Genomic DNA, 25,583 nt, shown 5'->3' on the forward strand with positions numbered 1-25,583 from the left:
CTTTTTTAAAAAAATTTATTTATTTACTTAGAGCCACACATGTACATGAGCAGGGGAATAACAGAGAGAGAGAGGGAGAGAGAGAATTCCAAGCAGGATCCACACTGTCAGCACAAACCTGAGCCAAAATCAAGAGATGCTTAACCGACTGAGCCACCCAGGTGCTCCTGTTAATTTCTAGTGCCAGCATTGTTTTTCTACGCATACTCTTACAGATGAAACATTTAAATCATTATTGCTTAATATCCCAGATAGTCCTACATTTTAATCAGTTCATCATTCAAATTTCCTGTGACTAAAATTACGAAATAATTTACATTCTCATGCTTGTAGCTGTCAATTTGAGCGATTGAGATTTCTTTTCTTTTTTTTAAGTATCGGAAAAGTTTTATTAGAAAATTCTCACCCTGAACCAGTGTGGCATGTGATGTGGTAGTACCTACCATTTATTAAAACCGACTGCAGGAAATAACACTCTTTTCTGAAGGGATCCTTGTGCAAAATGTATAATAAGCAATTTCTGGTATGACTTGTGCTCTGCCTCTGCCCCCTGACATTCCAATTCAGATTAATTCTGATCTAAATCTATTATCCCTTTTCCATTTCTAGTGGAAATCCAAAAATACTACGTTGCCACCCAAATTAATGGATAAGTACCTAAAAATACTGTAAGCCATAATACTATTTGTGTATATGTGGAGCTAAGTGCATTTCTACAAGTGACTTGCTTGCCATTTAGTCATGTTTATTATTTGCTTTGTTTCTTCCTGGAGACAGGGAGAAAACCTTTACTATTGGGAAAAATCATTTAATTTATACTGTAATGACTACCATCTACGTATCTTTCAGATGACCAGGAATCAGACAAAAGGGCAAGGAAGGAAGGTGTTTCCCTAAGGAAGATGTTATGAACTGAATAAGTCATGTTTGCTTGGTTTGCAGAATTGTGTTAAATACTATGCTCCTTTGCAATTATGGATCCTATCAACAATAAAAAGACCTAGTGATATCTTTTTGTACACGCTGGAAACCTGTGAGACCAGTGCGCCATAAAAGCAGAATGTGAGATGTGGTGATTTGTGAGATGTGACTTGGAAGGAAGAAGGTAGACACGGATGGAGGGTCGGGGCAAGAGGTCCTGTTTTGCTGATTTTCTCCATTTTTGTTGGAAATAATTTCTAGCTCTCCTGTATCTTTAGCAACAAGAAGTCAGGATCTTTTTTTTTTTTTTTTTTTTGGCCTTTTTTAATGATAAGGTTATATTTCCTAGTATATGTTGATAAGTTCAACTATTAAAATTTTTCTAAAACACACTCTTTCAGTACCTGCATTTTTATAGCCATGATCAGTGTGCACATATACTTCTTATATCATTTAAAGATTTTTTTATGATAAAATGGTTGCATGCTCATGGTAGAAGTCAAATAGTTACAAAAGGGTATAAAATGAAAGTATTTTGTGCTTTTTTTCTCCCATTTTTCCAATCCTCACTCTGGTCATCACCGTAGTTAAGAGTTTTACTTTCCTGGATGTTTTTATGCACAAGCATATTTAGTTGGAATTACAATGATATCCAACTTTCCATGTGGCCTTTTTCACCCAACAGTATATTTTGGACTACTTTTCATGTCCTTACATCTAGAGGTGCCTCATTCTTTTTTTTTTTTAAATGTTTATTTATTATTGAGAGGCAGAGCATGAGCATGGGAGGGGCAGAGAGAGGAGACACAGAATCTGAAGCAGGCTCCAGGCTCCAGGCTCTAGGCTCCGAGCTGTCAGCACAGAGCCCGACATGGGGCTGGAACCCACGAACTGCTAGACCATGACCTGAGCCGAAGTCAAGTCGGATGCTTAACCGACTGAGACACCCAGGCGCCCCGCCTCATTCTTATTTTAATGCTTGAATGGTATTCCATTATATGGATGCATTATAAGGCATATAACAAGGGAGTTTAAATTTCAGGTACTTGTAGTTTTGTATAATTGTGCCAGTAAATCTATAGGATGTCTTTCTTTTTTTATGTTTATTTATTTTTGAGAGAGAGTGCGCGCACGCGCGCGCGCACACACACGTGGGCCCGCACACGTGTGCCAGTGGGGGAGGGGCAGAGAGAGAAGGAGACAGAAACCCAAGCAGATTGCGTGCCGTCCTGGCAGAGCCCAACACGGAGAGCCTGACCTAGAGATACCGACACAGGGCTCGAGCCCCTGAACCATGAAATCCTGACCTGAGCCGAAACCAAGAGTCAGTCACTCAACCGAGCCACCCAGGTGCTCCCATAGGAGGTATTTCTAAAAGTGAAATTGTTGGGGCGCCTGGGTGGCGCAGTCGGTTAAGCGTCCGACTTCAGCCAGGTCATGATCTCGCGGTCCGTGAGTTCGAGCCCCGCGTCGGGCTCTGGGCTGATGGCTCAGAGCCTGGAGCCTGTTTCCGATTCTGTGTCTCCCTCTCTCTCTGCCCCTCGCCCGTTCATGCTCTGTCTCTCTCTGTCCCAAAAATAAATAAATGTTGAAAAAAAAATTAAAAAAAAATTAAATAAAAGTGAAATTGCTTAGTCAACAGTATGAGCATGTGAAATTTGTAGAGGCATTGTCAAATTGTGCTCTGAAATAACATACTAATTTATACTATCTTTCTTAGGTTTAACATAGAGTGAGAACACTTAATATTACAGAGTTTTTCAATGTTTATCAACTTCATAGGTCAGTTACGTTTTAGTTGGCAATTTTTTAAATTTATGAGTGAGGCTTAGCATCTTTTCATTACTGTTGACCATTTGTATTTTTTTGTAGTGAAGTGCCTGTTCACTTTTTTTCCCCTTACTGATTTGAGAAGTGTTTGAGCTCAGAGGTCAGATGGCTTTGTGTTCAAATTTGGTCTTTGCCACTCACTAGTTGTTTAACCTTGAGAGGGTTATTTCATGTCTTTTAACTTCATTATCTGTAAAATGTGCTGGTAAGTGTACTTAACTCATAGGGTATTGTTAAGTGATTAATGAAATAGATTATCAGTGTAAAATGCTTAACACATTTCCCTAAAGTACAGTAAGAATATAGTATGTTTGCTAGCAGCATTATTGCCAAATGCCTTCATAGCACTCCTATAATTATTTGGTTTTTCTCTTTTAACATAATGATATGCTGGTATGTTAATAGATTGTCTGATATTGACTTATTCGTATATTCCTAGGATGAACTCTGCTTCATCCTAACATTATTTTGTTCTTGAGATACAATTAACACATACCAACTATTATTTTAGTACAAGTCACAACATATTTTGTGACACAGAATCAAACTCTGAATTTTAGGTGTATTTCAGAGAACATTGTTGAAAGTGCTTTTCCTGATTTTGGTGAATAATTAGGAATCAGATCTAGGCATGGTCTACTTAGGAACTGTTGGTTAAAGCGGCTGCTAATCCCAACCAGAGACGTTTACCATGATTCAGATGTATCTTCCATGTCTTGGCTCTGATGTCACCTGGGAGAGGCCTTCTTCCCCAGGTAAACAGGCCTCATGTGTCTACTCATGGGAGAACCAAGTCACGTGATAGATTCTCATTCAGGATGACACCCCACTCGTGGAGCATTAACCCCTAAGAGAGTCTGTGCTGAAAAGCATGCAGCCAGAGGGAAACTTGCCGGGTTCACACTTTGACTGCACTCCAGAGGGGCTGAGGGATCTCGGTTTCCTTGTATGTAAAATGGGTAATAACAGTACCTTACTCAAAAAGTTGGTGAGAGGATTACATGACATATTTTAAATCAGAGAATGTTAAGTATACAGTAGGCAGCCACAGTTTGGTTGAATGGGAAGGTTTGTATGAGGGCTAGTAGAAAATCTGGGGCGCCTGGGTGGCGCAGTCGGTTAAGCGTCCGACTTCAACCAGGTCACGATCTCACGGTCCGTGAGTTCGAGCCCCGCGTCGGGCTCTGGGCTGATGGCTCAGAGCCTGGAGCCTGTTTCCGATTCTGTGTCTCCCTCTCTCTCTGCCCCTCGCCCGTTCATGCTCTTTCTCTGTCCCAAATATAAATAAACGTTGAAAAAAAAAAAAAAAAGAAAAGAAAATAGTTACAGACCTAGGAAGAACAGGGTGGCAGGGCTTAGAGGGGGATCTGTGTGCAGAGACCTGGAGCTTATTCTCATTCATAGGCAAGTTTGAATGTTTATTCTACTTCATCCTGATGTTCTTTTGATAGCCTAAGGCAAATATATCAATGTATCGTTCAAGGTTTTCTCTTCTTGTAACTCCTATACAGGTGGCTTTTATTTATTTAATCACAGCAATTCTATGAGGTAGGACCTAACAGACACATTTTACAGATGAGAAAAATTGCATTGAATAATACTTAGTGATGTACAGGGGTCAAGCAGTTAATAAGTGGCAGGAAAAAAATGGTAGAGCTGGGATGTGCTTTGGTCTGTCTGAATCCTGTGCTCTTTCCCCACCCTGTAAATCAGTTACTTATGCATAATCACACATAATAATTTATATTTCTGCCTAAAGAGATGAATTAATCTCCCTAACCAGGCTATAGAGTGCAGGGACCCTACTTCATGCTTACAGCATCATGAATACCATGCACAGCTTTACAAATGAATAGTCAATAAGTAAGAATGATGTTGTGTGTATTAGTTTTGCTCAAGCTGAAAGCATCTTGTATATGGTAAAACAAAAGTTTAATAGTTAAAAAATGGGCTCTTTGTAGGGTGCATATATCATTTTCATAAAAACGCTAAAGCCATTTAAAAAAATACCAACCTGTGCTTCTGAAATCCATGCAACTGACAACTAAATTAAAGACCTAAGGCCAGCTTTGTTCTGCCATGACAGCAAAATTTGGTGGAAGACAATAATTTCAGTTTTGCAGACTGCCTTTATTATTTATATTCTCTGATTAGTATCCTAGATCAACAAGCATGGGTCTTTCTGTTAGAGCCACATATGGTCCCTCCCTGACTTAGATTATCATTTCCTTTTGTGAGAATTTCATTGAATAGTCTCTAGAATTTGAACTTGGTATTTTGCAAAAGCTACTTTCTTATCAATGACTGCTCTATGGTATTACTCTTAGTTTTGGCAATTGGTTGGACCTTTGTTATCTTCTTTTCTTTGTCCTGATCTTTTTAAACTGGGCTTCTTAATTTCTGATGTTTCCTTGCTTGTCAGCAACTGAAAAGCACATGGAATTCAACCGAGTGAAAATGGAAAGTTTACTGAAATAGTGGTGGGGGTGGGGTGCTCACAAAATCATTAAGCCCTCCAGGGAGGGCAAGAAGGTAGCTGGGCCTTAAGGGGAGCCAGAACTGTTAGGAATCTGTCCAGCTGTATGCTGTGATTCTCTCTTGCTGTAGGCCACTTTCTCCATGTGGTGGGGACAGGAAACACAGCTCCACACTTTACAGCAACAGGCACCAGGAAAGAGACTGACCTGGCATTCTTTGTGATTCAACCCCACATCCTAGGAGAAGGTTCTAATTAATTAGCCCACCCATCTTGGCTTGATCTAGAAGTTGTCCCATTTGCCCCACTGGGATCTGCTATGACACAGGGCTAAGAAGACCTGACCTCACTTGGGACTAATTTCAGCTGACCCATTTTGGATTATTAGAATCCTGTCTGGTAGCTGATTATTAGGTCAGACCGGCTGCCCTGAAGAAGCTGGTGTCTTTCTCGGTCCAAGGCAGCTTCTCTGTTGGCCCCCTGAGCTTCCCCTCCAGCCTGAGGGGACATCTGCAGCAGAACTCTGCGTATTTGCAAATCAGAGGTAGTTGCCAATCCCTGAGCCCTGTGTGAGGGAAGCTCAAGTGACTTGTTTCACCACCTGCCGGTGAGACTGCAGGTGACCCGCTTGGATGTGTCTTTTTCTGTTGAAAAACATTACCATTTTACCATAGCATGATACTTTACACGTAGAATGACAATAACTAACAATACCAGACAAACGTCGCTTCTTTTCAAAAGAATGGAACTATTATCTTGCATATCAGTTCATCTAGCTACTAAAGGAAAAAAGCCCCAAAGAAGAAATAATACCCTACATTTATGCCACAAGTTTTTCAAAGAGATAATGTGGGAGGCTAAAGGTCACTGTAATTTTCTTCTTACAAATGCTTTTTGATGTTATTTTTCTTCAGAACAGTAGAATAGCCAACCACCTGGTTCCCTCCAATTATGCAAAATTACTGAATTTAAAAATCAGGGTTTGTTTTTCTCCTAGACCTACAAGGGTTTTTAATTTGTGAGGGGACAGCTTTTTTTGTGCAAAAACATTTGTTTTTGAAATGTTTACACTCTGGTAACTTTGGAAGGGATTGGCTTCGTATTTCGTTAGTTGTGCTGTCACTTTGCTTAAATTAAAATGCATTTATTGTTCACTGTTTGCAAGGCAGTGTTCTGTGCATACTGTGAGGTTGCTAGAGGTGAAGATTTACTTTTGTAAACCTAGCCCCTGGAGGACCTGGCCACATACCCATGACCTTGGACCCATTGATGTGGGGTCCAGAGCCAATGATCAAGAAAGAATTCCTGAGACCTTTTCAAAAGCAAACAGGTGCTTTCATTATACTACGGAGACAGGGCCTGTGGCCAGAAAGAACTTCCCTTTTGCTGCTGTATGAAGCTAGTGGTTATATGTTTAGTGCTCAAGGGGGTATGGGAGTATCAGATCATAAATGTTTCTTTGAATTTATACTCATAAAACTACTTTGGCGAGATTTCTCTGGTGGTTATCACTCAGCTTGATATTAAGTATCGGTGAGATGTACAGGCAATCATACCACGACCCTTTAAGAATGTAGCAACCAGTATGTATTTGAACCTTATCAGCACTATGCAAGCTGTAGGTCTGCCTTACTAGGCTAAAGGTGAACATTTTTCTGCTTCTGTCCCTCATTGCAATGAGCCAGTTGGAGGCCATCACAGCGGAGTTGGGTCATGGTGAATTCCACTCTGATTCCACTATACACATTCTGCAGAACATGAGCTCAAAGGAGCATGTAGACATTCCACTGGAGTTTGTGCCATCAGTGGGTGAGGGGGAGATGTGAATCTCAGTTCCTGCATGCCTCTGGGTATAAGCATTTCTAGGGTTTAAAGGTATCAATTTTCCATACAACGGCTTCTGAATGTCAGCCAGCAACAACTTGCAGTGTTCAGCAGAAGAAAAAGCAGTCAGTTTTAATGCTAGAGGGAAAGCCCACTGTTGTGGACTTACTGTGGGACAGTATGACCATCTTCAGCAGTGGCCTCATGTCGGATTTTCAAGAATAATATTGACTGTTGGGAGATTTTTGTGTCTTACGTTGTATTTAGAATTTAGCCCTGATGAGATTTTGGGGTGATGATGGGGCTCATGGGGTTTGGAGCTGACGGCCAAGAAAGAATTCTTTTTTTTTTTTTTAACTTTTATTTATTTTTGAGACAGAGAGAGATAGAGCATGAATGGGGTGGGTCAGAGAGAGAGGGAGACACAGAATCTGAAACAGGCTCCAGGCTCTGAGCTGTCAGCACAGAGCCTGACACGGGGCTCGAACCCATGAACTGCGAGATCGTGACCTGAGCTGAAGTCAGACGCTTAGCCGACTGAGCCACCCAGGCGCCCCAAGAATTCTTTAAGACCTCTTCAGTTCAAAAAAGTGATTTTATTAAAGCATGGGCACAGGACCTGTGGGTAGGAAGAGCTACACCAGCTTTGTGAAGAATGACTGGTTTTATTCCGTGGAACTGGGGAGGTAAAGTCAAATGGGAGGACTTTGATATGCTAAAGAGGACTCCTAAGGCACCTGAGACCTTGCTATTATCATTTTAAGATAGTTTTTCCCTCTGGAAAAGCATTAAGACAGTAGGGAGTTCCTGGAGAAATGTTTTACTTTGCCTGCCTCAAGCATCTGTCAGTGGGCTGCAGGTTATAAGGAAATTTAATTTTACCTGCCTTTTCCTTCTTGCTTTTGTTCCCCATATCTCAGTGGAAGGATGATGTTGGGGCTCCAGGAAACTGAGTCTATAGGTTTCTGGAGATTAGGCTATTGATAAGATTGCCTGTTTCTTGTAATTCACTAAGATATTTGTAAACTGATAGAAACTCATGTCCTGCATGACTGTGAGTTCTATCAGTTAACCATTTGTTTTGTTTACTTTGGTTGGGGGGAGCCAGGAGTGTCTAAGAAATATAACACATATCCCACCTGGGGGGAGGGAGTGTGCTAGCTTGTACTTTGCTCCTAGCCTGCCTTATGCTCCCTCATCAGCCCCCACACAATGTGTGATTCCACTGAAATTAAGACATAAATAAAGGTGTGTTCCGTTTTCTTATACAGAACGGAGCATTTAATCCTAACTTGTGTGTTTAGGGAAAGTGGCAGGGAGGAGGTGGCATTTGTGGAGAGTTTTGAGGGAAGAGTAGGCTTATGAGAGGTGGGCATGGAAGAAATGAATTTCTAGTTGAGCAAACCACATGAAATGATAGTAGGTTGAAATAATAGTGAATATTCTAATAAGGTTAGAATTTATGGGCTTTGGTAAGAGTTTGGGCTTTATATGTTGTGGAAAACAGATACATCATGCCCAGGAATGGTCAGGTTGCGATCCTGAAGTTTCAAAATGGCTCTATATTATCCTCCTTACCTCTTTCACCTTGGTCATTACCCAGGAACATATGAGAAGAGGTGGTCTCTTTCTGGGGATAGCCACATGTAATCATCAGATGGCCTTACCAAGATACATGAACTAGGAGGAAGTAGTTAGACCATCAGCCCATTGTGCTGTTATTTTTTTTTCCTACTGATTGATTGATTGATACTTTAACTTAAATACAAGTTAACATATAGTGTAATAATGGTTTCAGGAGTAGAATTTAGGGATTCATCACTTACATATAACACCCAGTGCTCATGCCAACAAGTGCCCTCCTTAATGCCCATCACCCACTTAGCCCATCCCCCACCCAACACCCTCCAGCAACCCTCAGTTTGTTCTCTGTATTTAAGAGTCTCTTATGGTTTGCCACTATTGTGCTGTTATTGACATATGCATTGTGTATGTTAGAAATCCAGTAATGCAGTTTTATAGTTATTGGTTTATGCCATCTTGTCTTTTAAAGTAAAAATTAAGAGAAAAAACAGCAAAAGTGTGTTTATACAGTTTGTATATTTACTCACATATTAACCATTTCCAACCCTCTTCATTTCTTCCTGCCAATTTGAGTTAGCATCTGATGACATATCCTTTTAGCCTGAAGGACTTCCTTTAGTATTTCTTATAGGGCACATCTGCTAGCAACAAATATTCTCAGTCTTTGTTTACCTGAGAATGAATTCATGTTATCTTCATTTTTAAAGGATAGTTTTGCTGGTATGGAATTCTTCATGAAACAATTTCTTTTGGCAGTTTGAATATGGCATCAGTGCCTTCTGATCTTTATTGTTTCTGATGAGAGGTTAACTATTATTATTCCCTGGTATATGATAATTTTTTTTTTTGCAGTTTTGAGAATTTTCTTTGTTTTTGATTTTTAAACACTTTACTAAAATGTGTCTAGCTATAGATTTTTTTGGTGTGTGTTTATTCTAGGCTAAGTTTCATTGAGATTCTTGGGTAGTTAATGTTTTTCATAAAATTTAGGAATTGGGGGGCTATTATTTCTTCTTATTTTTTTCTGCCCCTTTCTCTCTTATTTTGGACCTGCCATTATGTGTAGGTTAGCTTGCTTGATGTTGTCTCATAGGTCTCTGAGGCGGTCTTTTATTTATTCATTTTTTAAGTCTATTTTACAGATTGAGTAATTTCTGTTGCTCTGTCTTCCAAGTTTCTTGGTTCTTTCTCTTGCCAAGTCAAACTTGGTGAGCCCATCTAGTGAATTTTCTGTCTCAGTTATTAGGTTTTTCAACTCGAGAATTTCATTTGGTTCTTTTTTTTTTTTTTTTAATGTTTACTTATTTTTGAGAGACAGAGCACAAGTCAGGGAGGGGCAGAGGGAGAGGGAGACACAGAATCCGAAGCAGGCTCCACGCTCCGATCTGTCAGCACAAAGCCCCGCGCAGAGCTTGAACTCACAAACTGAGAGATCATGCCTGAGCCAAAGTTGAACGCTTAACCAACCGAACCACCCAGTGCCCCAAACTGTGTACCGGTCTTGAAGCTTACTTAAAAAATTTTTGTTTTACATTTATTCATTTTTTGATAGAGAGCACAAGCGGAGGAGGGGGAGAGAGAGAGAGAGGGAGACACAAAATCTGAAGCAGGCTCCAGGCTCCAAGCTATCAGCACAGAGCCCGACACGGGGCTCAAACTCACAAACCGCGAGATCATGACCTGAGCCGATCGCTCAACCTACGCCGGATGCTTAACCGACTGACCTAAGCCGGATGCTTAACCGACTGAGCCACTCAGGCGCCCCTTGAAGCTTACTTTAAAAATAAATAAATAAATAAAACTACTAAGATTTAGTGACCATTTCTTGTATCATTATATACTCCTATAAAATTTAATTTTTAAATGGACTCGTAGTATATCAGTAGTATATATATATAGATATCATTAATTTATTGTTTATTGTTGAAGTTCAGATTTCTTCTATTTTGATCTGTCATCTCTTCAGATTACTTGAAGAGCACTTGTTGAAGTCGATATGAGCATTTTCAAGACCTACTATTTTCAAACTGACTCTTCCATCCAGCCCTACCCCAGTTTAGAGTTTCACCAGCAGTATATAAAAGAGCTCATTCTAAAATAGGCATCGTCTCTAAAACTGGATTTTATTAAAAAAAAAAAAAAAGTAACTTTGCTAATTTTAGATTTTAAATGTGTAATTGCTATTTTATTTTTGTATTTCTCATTTTGTCTTTGTATAATTTTTATTTTTAATTAAAAATTAATTTAAATTCATTGTCATTTATCACCTCACAGATCTTGACAGTTTTTTAAAGCTTCCCTTAATAAAATAGAAATGGAAATTTTCTTTTCTTCAGGAGGAAAGTTCTATTAAGCTATTATAAGGATTTATTTCTTTTGGCTTTAAATAATGAATAAGCTAGACTGAATTGCGTTTACTTGTGAATATATATCATAATATATTTTAAGCCTTTGGATATTGATATGTACTGTTTTGTTACAATTTGGTCACATTTTTCTAAAATAACGTTGAAATTCTTATTATACTTCTGATAATCACATAGGCTTGAATTGAAGGGTGTTCCCCTAATGCTTACATTTGGTAGTTTTATTACTAAACCTGGAAGCTGGAAATTGACCAAACTCTTTTCCCATAATTCTGGCTATATTTAATCCCAAATTCACATCCTAGAGCCATCTGATCAAATGATTCTGGTCCTGAAAATTTATTAATTATGAGAAGAATCCCTGTAGTGTTTCTATTCCTATAATTTTTTCATAGGTATATGTTAAGCAGCATTAGTCTCAAAAACAGTAAACAAATTATTCAGAAGCTTTAAGTTGCCCCAGCTCTACTACATCTGAAGGACAGAATTGTGTTTTGGTAAATAGGAGTATATCATTCATTATCAGCTAGCATTTATATTCATGTTACTTTACTGTGATCCAAGATCTCAGACCAAAACAAAATTCCAAGAACTGAGCTTTTGTGTTCTTGGGAAGCTGTTTGTGGACTTTTAATCAAAGTATGAAAATTCTTTTTTGATTTCTCCTTGGCTGTTAATTTCTGAAAACCCATAATATTTATCAAATATAATGCTCAAATCCTCCTTAGACTATTTCAGCAAAACACAAATATAATTTCTATTGTAGTACTCTCCTCTACAACAAATGGACCTGCTTGTCTGCTACTCGGTAGTTCTGGAGCATATCATTGAAGAATTATGGTGATTAACAGTAAACACACTCAGGGGCGCCTGGCTGGCTCAGTTGGTTAAGCATCTGACTCTTGATTTCAGCTTAGGTCACGATCTCATGGTTTGTGGGTTCGAGCCCTGCATCTGGCTCTGTGCTGACTGTGTGGAGCCTGCTTGGGATTCTCTCTCTCTCCCTCTCTCTCTGTGCTCTCCCCCGCTTGTGCATGTATGCTCTCTCTCAAAAAACAAACAAACAAAAAAACCAAAAAACTAACTTAAAAGTAGTAAACACATACATGGGCTTTAAAATGTTGATGGATATCAAAATATTCTCAAAATTATTCTTCAGGCCCTTTTTGTGGTATCTCTTCACCTTATTCTTGGTCATTTATAAGTTTTTATTCTGTCTGTTAAAGAAAATTTACTTGGAATGTATTATTTGGAAAATACCCACATATTGGGCCCTTTGATTACATACCCTTGCCATTTCTTGGATCTTGTACATTGTTAAGTTTTCTTATATCTTAACTGATGAAAGGTGCATTAGTAACTATAGGGGGACCACTGTTTCACGTGAGAGGGAGTGGGAGCTCATGTGGTACTCCTCTATTCTCTGAGCTTAGTGTATGAATAGTGGTACTGTGTACAATGTTTAGAAACCTACCATCTTGATGTGATTCTTTTTATAAACCTATTGAATGCCTTGGCCTCTTGTGTCCTACTTCTTATAAACAAGTTAATTATCAAAAGAGGTGATGGTTTCAGGGACTGAACGCATATGTGAAGAGCATGTGGTGAAAAGGAAATGGGTTGGGGGTAGATCCAATGATTGAATCCACATACTTGATAACTAAAGTTTTAAGATACTCTGGAGCCCATCTCTAGAATAAAAATTCACTTAGCATATGTACGTGAGTTCTGACAGGACTTTGTTTTTGCTTAGGAGGCAGTTTTGAAAAAAAATTCATACATTTTTTTGGGAACAGATTAAAGGAGGTTTTGGTTTCCATAGCTTTAATAATAGGAAAATAGCAAATGATGAGCAAATTCTAATTTGTTTGAAGCTCTCTATTGCTGGTCATTTCTGTATCTCAGTGACACTGAGCATGATGGTTTATTTGCAAGGTGAGACTTGTTCCTGATTTACAGTCACTTGAAGTAGGTGGTATACAGATGGGGGAGAATAGTTTTTAGAAACAAAAACATAGAAATGAATTTGTAAGTTATGAAGTTCTACTCTAAATATCTCCCTTGTTGAAAGGGCAGCAAAAACAATGAATCAGGGCAATTGAATGAAATGTGTGGTAGCTAAAATCTTATTTATGTGACAGTAGACTGTTGTAGAGTGGAAATAAGGAAAAAATTTATAGACATTCTTTTAGGATTGGTAATTGTATGTGGGAGATGATTTAGGAACCTATTTGAATGAAGGTTTATGACAGAATTTTACAGAGAACCTGAAGGTGGTCTGGGAAGGGTTGATTCTTAAAGCCATATCCATAACCTTGGGGAGAGGTAAAACAACTGGATTAGGTAGAAACTGTTTCTCTCCAGATACCGTATGTTTTCACTCTTACATGGATCCTGAGAAACTTAACAGAAGACTGTGGGGGAGGGGAAGGAAAAAAAAAGTTAGGGAGGGAGCCAAACCATAAGAGACTCTTAAAAACTGAGAATAAACTGAGGGTTGATGGGGGGTAGGAGGGAGGGGAGGATGGGTGATGGGCATTGAGGAGGGCACTTGTTGGGATGAGCACTGGGTGTTGTATGGAAACCAATTTGACAATAAATTTCATATTAAAAAAAAACTGTTTCTCTCACTTCAACAAGACAGGGTTATACAGTTATACATCTTGGCTAAAAGTTCTATAGTAAGATTTTGCCGACATGAACATAGCTGATCTGGGAATTAAATACTCACTGATGTACTACTTAATGAAGCCTGCCAACATTTCTGGAAGATAGGTGCAACAATATTTATATTGCTGTCTTTGTAGCTGAAATTTAGGCAGTAATGGTAGATTATAATAACTTTTAAGATTTTGGTGCAAGAAATACTGAAACATTAAGTCGTATGTTAAATGACTATTCAATTAATACTTGGATGGCAGTTTTAAGGAAATCGTAATGATTCTGTTCAGAGTTTATGAGCCTTAGTGTGTAGATTTTTTTTTTAATGTTTATTTATTTATTTTTGAGAAAGAGAGAACACAAGCAGGGGTGGGGCAGAGAGAGGGGGAGACACAGAATCCAAAGCAGGCTCCAGGCTCTAGGCTCTGAGCTGTCAGCACAGCCCCTGACTCAGGGCTCAAACTCATGAACCATGAGATCGTGACTTGAGCTGAAGTCAGACACTTAGCTGACTGAGCCACCCAGGTACCCCTAGTCTGTAGATCTTTAAACTAAGAACTTTTAACCTTGTTTTTAAGTAAACTGTGAAGTTGATTTCAGTACTCTCACCGTTCCCCTTCTAAGCAATAGGACGAGAGAGGAAACCTTGGGCTTAAGGCCAGTAGCTGGTTTCTCTGCTCATTAGGGCTCTTCATAATATTCTGGTTTTCTCTCCTCTGAGCATGTGGTGGATGCAGGTCCCTTTCTCCTGAACTTAGGAATGTCCATGTCACTTGCCCTGTGAACTGTGATTATGTATTCCTTCTTGGCAGAAGTGACGTGTATCACTTCAGGCAGAAGCTTTAGGAGTGTAGGGGAAGAAAAATTCTCCTGTACCCTCTTTGGGGCTCTGGCTGGGCCTAAGAAACTAACATAGGATTAATAGGAGAACTTACATACATTTCATTGAATGTCTACACATATGTGGGGTCCTTCACAAGAAAACGAAGACCCAAGCAAGTGACTAGAGCAGGAAGCTTTTCTATCTTTGAGGCGACAGTAAGTTTGTAAAGTATTGACAAGACAGAAAGGGGTTTGGGCTCTGAGTAGTAAATGGTCAAGAGGTAGCAAGGGTTTTTTTTTATTTAAAAAATTTTTTTTAAGTATTTACTTATTTTTGAGAGAGAGAGAGAGAGAGAGAGAGAGAGAGAGAGAGAGAGAGCACGCAAACAGGGGAGGAGCAGAGAAGAGAGGGAGACACAATCTGAAGCAGGCTCCAGGCCCTGAGCTGTCAGCACAGAGCCCATCGCGGGGCTGAACTCAAAAACCCAGAGATCTGACTGAGCCACCCTGGTGTCCCAACAAGGGTTGTTTATACAGCCTTCTTGGCCCTAACTTCCTTGTCTTTCATAAGGATGGGTGTCTCCCTTCCTCCTGGTACAGGAAAGGTATTTTTCACCTGGGAGATTTCAGGGGAAAAGGGCGAGGTGGGGGAGGTCAGAGTGACCTTCTTGCTCATGCCGTTTTGTCAGACTTCTTCGGCTTAACGCAGTCCAAATAAGGTGCCGTGTTTTGGGGTGCTGGGTCTTGAACCAGGAGCCAGTGAGCAGTTTGCCACTGTCTTGGGGACCGGTGACATTCCAAATGGTGGAGGCTCTGTCGGCCTGCAGCCTTCAACAAAGACGACAGGGAGCAAAGTACCCACGGGACATGGATATGGCCATATCCATGGACATATCCTGTGAGCAAGAAGGAAACTTTTGTTTTCAGTCACTCCGTTTTGGGAATGCTTGTTACTGTAGTATAAGCCAGCCTACCCTGGCAGATGCAGTTTCACTAGGTCTAAGATCAAAAGAAAATCATACTTTTCTCACCACTAAAATGCCTATTCATTTCCTCACTCATCTTTGTTCCCATTGACTGTGTGCCAGCTACTGTTTTAAGTGCTAGAAATGCCACACCGAACCAAACAGTTTCCTCTTTTCTCCCACTTCTTCCCACTGCCTGTTGACTGCCAGGGGGCTTCTTTCTCTGTGAAGCCTCCTCTGTCCTCCAAGCAGCTGCTCACTCGTTTTCCCCTGTGCTTCTACAGCATTCTTTTCCTCTGCATCATCTCTCAAATTCCACAATTAAAATTTTTTTTAATTTTTTAAAATGTTTATTTATTTTTGAGACAGAGACAGAGCATGAGCAGGGGAGGGGCAGAGAGAGAGGGAGACACAATTCGAAGCAGGGCTTGAACTCACAAGCTGGGAGATCATGACCTGAGCTGAAGTCCGACGCTTAACCAACGGAGCCACCCAGGCGCCCCCAAAATATTTTTTTAATGATAAATAAGAATTCCAATGGAGGGGCGCCTGGGGGGCTCAAGTTGGTTAAGCGTCCGACTCATGAGCTCACGGTTCATGGGTTTGAGCCCTGCATCCAGCTCTGTGCTGACAGTGTGGAGCTGGCTTGGAATTCTCTCTCTCTCCCTCTCTCTCTGTCCCTCCTATGTGCTCACTCACTCACTCTCTTGCTCTCTCTCAAAATAAGTAAAAAATGAACTTAAAAAATTAAAAAAAAAAATTCCGATGGGTTCTTTTGCTTGAATGTGATTTGGGATCAAAATGTGAGCTTCTCCATTGTTAGATGTGTCCAAATGCCTTTGCTCCGTGAATTCAAAGTTAGGATCTTCACTGATGAGTCAGAGCAGATGGACACCACCCCTACCAGGGCAGAAATGTGGGTGGGGGAGGGGGAGAGTCCGTTGACTGTCACTGTGCCTTTATTTGGCTGGAAATAGTGCATCTTATCCAGGTGCTTTTTTATTATTTTTGTCTCCCCCCCAAAGTCTTTTTAGGCTCCTTTCCCTCATCCCTCCCACCTCCATAATGAAATTTTAATACCACTCATGTACTGTATATCTGTTTGTGTATTGTGTATATATATGTGCTTTACCCCCCCCACACAAAAAAAGTAGTTTTTTTGTGCTCTCCCCCAACTAATCTTGCTTTTTACTAGTATTTGTGAGGGTAATTTTTTTCCCTTTGTAGGAGGGCATTTCCACTTCAATAAGCTAAGTTTAACCGTATTGCAGCAGAACTCTGTTGTCTAATGCACCTGTGCTTTTTATCAGAGCTTTATTTTAAGCTGATTATCATTTAAATACATATGCTAAAATCTTAACTGTACTGAGAACACTGGAAAAGTGAACGTTAATGTATTTTACAGGAATCGATTTTTTTCTAGGTTAAATGCCTTTAAACCATGCAGTTTCTCTGTACAGGCCATATTTGCTTTTTCCTCCTTTGACAAATATCTCTTGAGGGTGTACTGTGAACAGGGCTCTGTGCCAGGTGCTGAGGCCCAGTGTAGTGGCTCACGGAGTTCAGGCTGGCTCCTATATGCTTTGTTAGGCAGCAAGCTAGCACGGGTTATATAAACTAGTCTGATGCAGAGCTGTTTGAACAAATTTTTATACGTTTCCAACAAAGTGCAGTGGACACTGGGTGAAAACCCCTGGGAGGTGCTGTAATCCCTTGTGCAGTAGAATAAGAAGGGTACTTGGTCTTTGTCCTGAGTCCCTGGCACAGAGCTCCTCAAACCCTTAGAATCTCCTGAGTGATAGGAATTTATTTGCTACTCAGTGACTCTTGGCTGAGGGGCTTCTCGATAGCTTGAGAATGGGGGCTGGTTGCCAGAAAGAACAAACTTTGATTAGAAGCTTGGAACTTTTCTGCCCTAACCCCAACTTCTGGGAAGGGGAAGGAGACTGGAGATGGAGTTAATCACCAGCGGCCAGTGATTTAATTAATTGTGCCTGTGTAGTAAAACCCTAGATGACAAGGAGCGCCTGGGTGGCTTCGTTGGTTAAGCATCAAACTCTTGGTTTTGGCTCAGGTCATGATCTCACAGTTTGTGGGATCAAGCCCCACATTGGGCTTTGTGCTTACAGTAGGGAGCCTGCTTGGGATTCTCTCTCTCTCTCTCTCTCTCTCTCTCTCTCTCTCTCAAAATAAACATTAAAGGGGGGAAAAAAAAAGAAGAAGAAACTGTAGATGACAGGGTTGAGAGCTTCCAGATTGGTGAACACATCAGAGTGCTGGGAGGGTGGCATACCCAGAGAGCACTTGGAGATTCTGCCCCTCCCCCATACCTTGCCCTGTGAATCTCTTCCATTGGCTGTTCTTGAGTTGTTCCCTTTATAATAAACCAATAAGAGTAAGGAAGGCACTTTCCTGAGTTCTGTGATTCATTCTAGTGAATTATGGAACCAGAGTGGTCATGAGAACCCTCAATTTATAACTGGTTAGTGGCCTGGGAATCGAGATCAGCATCTGAAGTGGGGTTGGTCCTGCAAGACTGAGCCCTTTGACTTGTGGCATCTGACACTAACTTCAGGTAGATAGTATCAATTAAATTGGATTGGTAGACAATCCAGTTGGTATCAGAGAGTCGGAGGAGTGCTGTTGGGAGAAACAACATGTATTTGGTGTCATGATGGGAAAAAAAATCCCTTAACCTTGGCTGTCACTGCAGTTGATCCTTGAATAACACAGGTGTGAACTGTTCAGATCCACTTATACATGGATTTTTTTCAGTAAGCCTGGTACAGCATCACAGTACTGTAAATGTATTTTCTGTTCCTTAAGATTTTCTTAATCACATTTTCTTCTTTCTAGCCTTCTTTGTTATAAGAATACAGTTTCTAACACATATAACATACAAATGTGGGTTAATCAACTGTGTATAAGGCTTCCAATCAACTGTAGGCTACTTGTAAAGTTTTCAGAGAGTCAAAGTTATATGTGGATTTTTTAGGGGCACTTGGGTGGCTCAGTTGGTTGAGCATCCAACTCTCGATCTTGGTCTCAGGGTTGTGAGTTCAAGTCCTATGTTGGGCTCCGTGCTGGGCATGAAGTCTACGTTAAAAAAAGGTTATATGTGGATTTTCAACAGCATGGGGGTTGTCTTCCCTAACCCCTTCATTGTTCACGGGTTAACTGTGTGCAGGTGTGTGTGTGTGTGTGTGTGTGTGTGTGTCTTACATGAGAAGATTGAAGGCCAAGCCCCAGTGTGTGTGTGTGTGTGTGTGTGTGTGTGTGTGTGTGTGTGTGTGTGTCTTACATGAGAAGATTGAAGGCCAAGCCCCAGAAGGTACAGAGTCAATATAGTTCCCACTTTCCTATTCTGTCCTGCAAACTATGACAGGTGACTGGCTATGTAATACATGCATATCACAGTACAGTGTGGGAATCAACTTAAATTCTTAGACCATTCTAGATGTCCAAATAGATAATGTGAATATAGCAGGAAAGCCTCAATATAGGGTTCACTTAAAGAATAAGGCTCTGGCCCTTCCTACTGTGTAATTGCCACACAAAGAAGAGAATATATAGTTTCAGGCTCAATTTCAGATTTCCCAGGAGGGATAAGGTAAATACATTTTCCAAAGAATACAAAACAGCTCATAGTATCTGGAGGTTTGGTTTGAGGGTCCTTCAGGTACAGAGCCTTCATCCATTCATTCCTTGTACATATATTTCCTGAGCTTCTAATCTCTGTGCCAGGCCCCTTGGTGAACAGATAAAAGTTCTCATTTCTTTCTGTTTCCATTTCTTGGACAAATGGTGTTAGACATTTTAGCAAAGAAGGACAACTTTTTTTAAACATTTATTGTTGAGAGACAGACAGAGTGTGAGCAGGGGAGGGGCAGAGAGAGAGGGAGACACAGAATCCAAAGCAAGTTCCAGGCTCTGAGCTGTCAGCACAGAGCCCAACGGGGTGCTTGAACTCACAAACTGTGAGGTCATGACCTGAACTGAAGTCAGACGCTTAACCAACTGAGCCACCCAGGCGCCCCATGAAGGACAACTTTTCATTCATTCATTTATTCTACTTGTGTTGGAGAGTCTATAATGCAGGTAGAATATTAGGAGATACTTAAACAAGGTATCATCTCTGCCCTCAAAGACCTTGCAAGCTTGTTTTTTCATTAATCAGTCATTCATTCAAAAAAAGTATGCCTTGAGCCAGGTGGCATGCCAGGTCCATGCTAGGGAACTAGAGAGGGAACAGGAGTGCACAGTTAGCTCCTGATGGGCTGTAAGTCCCAGCCTCAAGGGGGAGCAGATAGTAACACCTTTGGGAGAGTACAGAGTGTTAAGTGAAAACTGTGATCTCCACCCATGGTATTGGGTCAGGGCAAAGGGAGTGCACAATGGGTTTTCCTAAACTAGCTCTAAGGAGGGTGCCTCTTGTCTAACTTTTTAGTTGGGGCTGGAGAGAAAGGATGGCTTGGAAAGGAGTTCCAGTCCCAGGAAACAGCATAAGTAAAGATTTGGGGGATGGAAAACACCATGGCAGTGTACAAGACTGCATGTGCTGTGTTTTGATTTGGCTGTAGGACCAATCAACCAACTGTTGCACATAAATGCCAAGAACTAAATCCTTGTAATATTGGCACAGTAAATAGTTCAAGGAAATGGGCAGCCAAGAAACAAATAAGCAATGCTGTAGATATCACAAATTAAAAAATTTTTTTTTCAACGTTTATTTATTTTTGGGACAGAGAGAGACAGAGCATGAACGGGGGAGGGGCAGAGAGAGAGGGAGACACAGAATCGGAAACAGGCTCCAGGTCTGAGCCATCAGCCCAGAGCCTGATGCGGGGCTCGAACTCACGGACCGCGAGATCGTGACCTGGCTGAAGTCGGACGCTTAACCGACTGCGCCACCCAGGCGCCCCTAGATATCACAAATTAGAAGGGTGTTAAATAACAAATAATACTGGGACAATTAATAAGCTATTTAGAAATATAGTAGATTCTTATAATTTTTGTCAGAGGTTAGGGGATTGGAATTTAGAGATTTTAGAGAATTAAGATTGCCCTCTATGCATTAAAATTTAAGATCAACACTAAAGGATTTACCTACTATACCAGCTCATTGAATATGTGATCCCATTAGCAGCGCTGACCACATGGGCCCCATATTTACAAGGGCCCCGAGTTTGGTCTAATGTTCTGTTGTTGCCCTCCTGAAATTCTTAATTTTGGAAAACAGGTCTGTGTTTTCATTTTGCACTGAGTCCTGCTTATTATGTAGCAGTCCTGCTTGTGGGATTGGTCATCTATGAAAACAAGTTTACAGAGCCAAGCTTTAGAAGTAGATGTCCTCATGCTTTTGGAAGAGTTGCAGCCAACAGGATTAAAGTGTGTAGGCCACAAGAGCAGGACCATCTGTATGGTGTCTGTGGAAGCCTCAAGCTGTCCCAGACTGATGCCACTAAACATTCATTTTATTAGACACACTCTCTGCCTCTAGCTCTTTCTCATCGAGCAGCCTTTTAATTGTGATTTGGCTTCTTCCATGGTCTTCCTGCAGGAAGAGAGCTGGTCATACTGACTCCATACTTGATTCAGGGGTGAGTTACTAAATTGGTGTTCTGGCGATACGCATGAATGAGGTGTTTTAATGGGAGCTTGCCCCTGAGAGACAGGCCCACGCTTCTGTTCAGTTTCTGAGATAGAAGGTTGAAGTCCATGCATTAGGCTGGTGAGTTCGCCAGAGTCAAGTGCAGAGCAGAACATTAGTTAAGAACAAGGGTTCTGGGGTCAGCCAGACAATGAATGCTGTGATCGGGTATTGGTCCTGTTGAACTAAAATGTGTGATCTGGGCCAAGATACATAAACTCTTAGTGCCCTAGCCTTTCATCTGTCGATTGGTGATAGAAAACCTACCTTAGGGTTGTTGTGAGATTGAATGAGAAAATATACACTAAGTCAAGGTTTCTCACCCACAGCTTGTTGACAGCTTGAGCCAGGTGATTGTGGGTTGTGGAGAAGGGGAGCTGCCCCATGCGTTGTGGCTTGTTTATTGGTATCTTTGGCGTCCCTCAGTAGCCTGCAGCTTCCCCTAAGCACCCCCCAGTTGTGACAATCAGAGTATCTCCAGACATTGCCAGATGGCCTTTGGGGACAGAATTGGTCCTGGTTACAAATCATTCACTCACTGGCCAAGGTGTATATAGAGTAATGCCTGGAGAAAAGAAAGCACATGTTAGGTTTTATAATAATAAGGGCAGTTGGGGTGCCTGGGTGGCTCCGTCGGTTAAGCATCAGACTTAGGCTCAGGTTATGATCTCACAGTTAGTGGATTCGAGCCCTGCATCGGGCTCTGTGCTGACAGCTCGGAGCCTGGAGCCTGCTTCAGATTCTGTGTCTCCCTCTCTGTCAGTCCTTCCCCTACTGTCTCTCTCTCTCTCTCTCAAAAATAAATAAACATTGGGAAAAAAATTTTTTTAATAATAAGGGCAGTAGTAGTACTAATGATGATAGACTCCTGAGGCCTCTGGAAAGACATTTGTCATCTGCTCACTGAACCTCTGTTCTTTAAATTTCTCCCATCTACAGCAGAATAAAGGTCCACATGAATTAAAGGGCAAATGTAAAAAGATCTACTTTTTAAAAAGTGCAAGAGAGGTAAATCTTTATATTTGTAAATAAAGAAGGAGTTTCTAAGCTCAAAACCAGTGGTATTTTGGGGATGTTTAATGTTGAGTTTAAATCGTATAGAGGAATTTTCTTCCTTGATCTCACTCCATTAAAAATAAATAAATATACCTAGCCTGTGAAAACTTTGTAATTGTAGTTAAAAAAGCACACTGGTGGGGCGCCTGGGTGGCGCAGTCGGTTAAGCATCCGACTTCAGCCAGGTCACGATCTCGCGGTCCGTGAGTTCGAGCCCCGCGTCAGGCTCTGGGCTGATGGCTCAGAGCCTGGAGCCTGTTTCCGATTCTGTGTCTCCCTCTCTCTCTGCCCCTCCCCTGTTCATGCTCTGTCTCTCTCTGTCCCAAAAATTAAAAAAAAAAAAAAAAAAAAAAAAAAAGCACACTGGATAAAATGACTGTGAGAAATAGGTCAATGGTGTTAAGAAACTGGTGTAAATCAAAAAGAAAACCAAATGCATACAGAAATTCCTCATATATAAAGACAAAGGTAGAAATATAGTCAGCTTATAAACATTTGAACATAGTTTAAAATGCAAAATAATATTTGTTTATTTGTTTATTTACTTATAAATTTTTATTTATTTATTTTGAGAGAGGAGGAGGGGGCCGAGGGAGAGGAGAGAGAGAATCCCAAGCAGGCTCCATGCTGTCGGTGCAGAGCCCAACACGGTGCTCTATCTCACAAACTGAGATCATGACCTGAGCCAAAATCCAGAGTCAGATGCTTAACTGACTGAGCCACACAGGTGCTCCTAAAATTCAAAATAATTTTTAAAATTTTAAATAAATTTTTCATCTAAATTGGCAGGATTTTAAGCAGTAACGTCCAATTCTGTTGTATAGTTTAGAGAAGTCTTACACCTTCTTTGTGGGACAGCAGATGGGTACAGTCCCTCTGGAAGGAAACTTGGTAATAAGTATGCCTTAAAAAATTGTCATACCTGTTAGCCCCCAAAAGTTACGTTTGGGAATAATTCCCATAGCATAATCTGAAATGTAGACAAATATTTATGCATGAAGAGGTTTATTGCAAGCTTCTTTTAATAGAAGCCAGCTAAGTGTCTAGCATTATGGGAGTGGTTAATGTTAGTTTATGATAATTAATCAGCAGTCTTTAAAACAATTTTTGCAAAATGTTCCTAATGGCATATGCAATTCTTACAGTGTTAAATGAAAAAAGCAAGCTATTAACTGAATATACAGTATGAACTCAACTCAGAATAAAAACTAGAAAGGAATATGAGCACATTAATCATATTTGCCCTTGGAAGACTGGGTTATGAGTAATTTAGGGTAGGTACTCGTAACTGTACAATTAAGTTGATCATCTCATAGCAGACTTAGACTTTTTTTGGTGTCTCTTTGAGGAATTTTTAAATATTGTGCAATTCTAGAGCTTGGAAATGAAGGTGGAACAGGTGAAGCTATGTTTCTTTGAGTAACAGAAAGTGGAAAGCAATTGTCATTGTCTTAAAGTACTGTTTTATCGGTTCGTGGGTTCGAGCTCCACGTCGGGCTCTGTGCTGACAGTGCTGAGCCTGGAGCCTGCTTCAGAGTCTGTGTCTCCCTCTCTCTCTGCCCCTCCCCTGCCGGGCTCTGTGCTGACAGTGCTGAGCCTGGAGCCTGCTTCAGAGTCTGTGTCTCCCTCTCTCTCTGCCCCTCCCCTGCTCACGCTCTGTCTCTCTCTCAAAAAAAAAAAATAAAATAAAATAAACATTAAAAAAATAAAAAAAAATTAAAAAAAATAAAGTACTGTTTTATATTTTAATCAATTTTTTATAAATTGAAATAAGAAATTGGTTTTGGGGTGTAGACTGCTTTCCCTGGCTGAAATGAATTAATGTTGTTTTATACCATGGTTCTCTTTTTGTTCATTTATTTTTTTAAGGTATATTTATTGTAGTATGTTTCTTGATAAAAACATCAAATGTCCATTTTTATTTTTATAGTATGTGCTGAAGCTTATAATCCTGATGAAGAAGAAGATGATGCAGAGTCCAGGGTATGTAATTGATAAGTTAATTTTAAATTATACTCCTGTATTGGATCAGGAATATAATAATAAAAGATGTTAACAGGCATATAGATCAACAGAAGGCATAATGGAAGTATTTTGACTGTTTCTTTTTCCTAGTTTTCTCTTGGATGCTTTACTTCTACTTCAAGTTCTATAGAATTGCTTTTTTCCAAAAAGAGTCTTTTTGTTTGGGTAAAAGGAAAGATGAATATAAACACCAGTTGTGGTTTCATTTCTTTTTGCACAAATACGGCCTGGTGATGGAAAATGTTTTTTAGCTATCTTTCTCATAGTGTTAATGCTATTTTTTCTGATAGTATTTCTAGTAAAGAAAAATACCGGGGAAAGCCTTTTTGTTCCTACTAGTTTATAACAACAGAAGCTTATTCTGAAACAAACAAAATCACAGTAAAATTACATCTAATGTGTCAGTTTAAAAGTTCTTACTTTTAAAAAGCTATTATGAGTCTTAATAGATTGCTCAGAAACTGATATCTTGAAGACTGTAATGTTATTTGTAAGAATTTGTCCAGTTTTGTTTGAAGCAGTTTTTAAGCTATGTCCCTTCACTCCCTTCACCTTTTATTTATTTAGTAAAAAGTAAGCTAAATATAAGAGATTGCTCTGCCTGAAAAATGGAAAGTAATGATTTTCTTTTTTTTCCTTCCTTCCTTCCTTCCTTCCTTCCTTCCTTCCTTCCTTGCTGTCTGTCTTTGTTTCATACTTACTTGGCAAAAGCTCCATTTGTTGTTTGGCCTCAAAAAATAAAAATTTATTTCTGTAGCTCTGACAATACTTAAATAAGATTGAGTTTTAATATGGAAAAGCAAATAGTATATCCCTAAGTCATTACATCATTAAGCTCCCTGAAATATATGTAAAATCCAGGGGTAGAAAGATCAAGGAGCCTCTGTTACACAGAAGGTCTTGAAGAAAATCCCATCTCATTTTTGTACCTGTGGGGATTCCCAGCACCAGCATGGGGGGAGCTCACGGTTTGCTACCAGAACTCAAATTAATTTGATAATGTCTATAAATTCTGGCCTGAAATTATGTTTTCTTAGGATTAAGGTATCATTACTAATGTGTGGCATATTGTTAGCACTTCATGTAGGTGGAAAAACCAGGCCTTCCCCGTCGTGTACTTGATTTATGTATCTAGCAGAAACAATAACGGGTGACTTTGAAGAGGACACACATCTTTACACTTGTTCATAGCTACCATTTGATCCGTGATAGGTAAAGTGGTTGGCTGGGTCACACTCCACTTAATTCCTAACAGTCTTATTTGGGAGGGGTGGTACCAGTTAAGACTCATTTGGCTACATTAAAAAACCCAATCACATTGAGATAAAAATTAAATATATATATATATATATATATATATATATATATATATATATATATAGGGGAAATTTATTGCATATATT

At 40.1% G+C, this 25,583-nt stretch overlaps 1 protein-coding gene and 1 long non-coding RNA gene across 2 annotated transcripts in view; one reads left to right on the top strand and one right to left on the bottom strand.

The window, feature by feature from the left end:
* LOC121028888 (uncharacterized) overlaps nt 1–9,963 on the bottom strand; it is a 26,160-nt gene extending 16,197 nt beyond the window's left edge. The window contains exon 1 of the long non-coding RNA XR_005789483.1: nt 9,952–9,963. This is a non-coding gene — a long non-coding RNA (uncharacterized LOC121028888). The remainder of the gene's footprint in view (nt 1–9,951) is intronic.
* The window catches only part of PRKAR2B (protein kinase cAMP-dependent type II regulatory subunit beta), a 104,260-nt gene that overhangs the window by 43,297 nt on the left and 35,380 nt on the right, over nt 1–25,583 (top strand). The window contains exon 3 of the mRNA XM_040472930.1: nt 24,086–24,138. Coding sequence (XP_040328864.1) covers nt 24,086–24,138 — 53 coding nt within the window. The remainder of the gene's footprint in view (nt 1–24,085; nt 24,139–25,583) is intronic.

Source organism: Herpailurus yagouaroundi, unplaced genomic scaffold, assembly GCF_014898765.1.
Source record: "Herpailurus yagouaroundi ecotype Mexico unplaced genomic scaffold, PumYag 100, whole genome shotgun sequence".
NCBI lineage: Eukaryota > Metazoa > Chordata > Mammalia > Carnivora > Felidae > Herpailurus > Herpailurus yagouaroundi.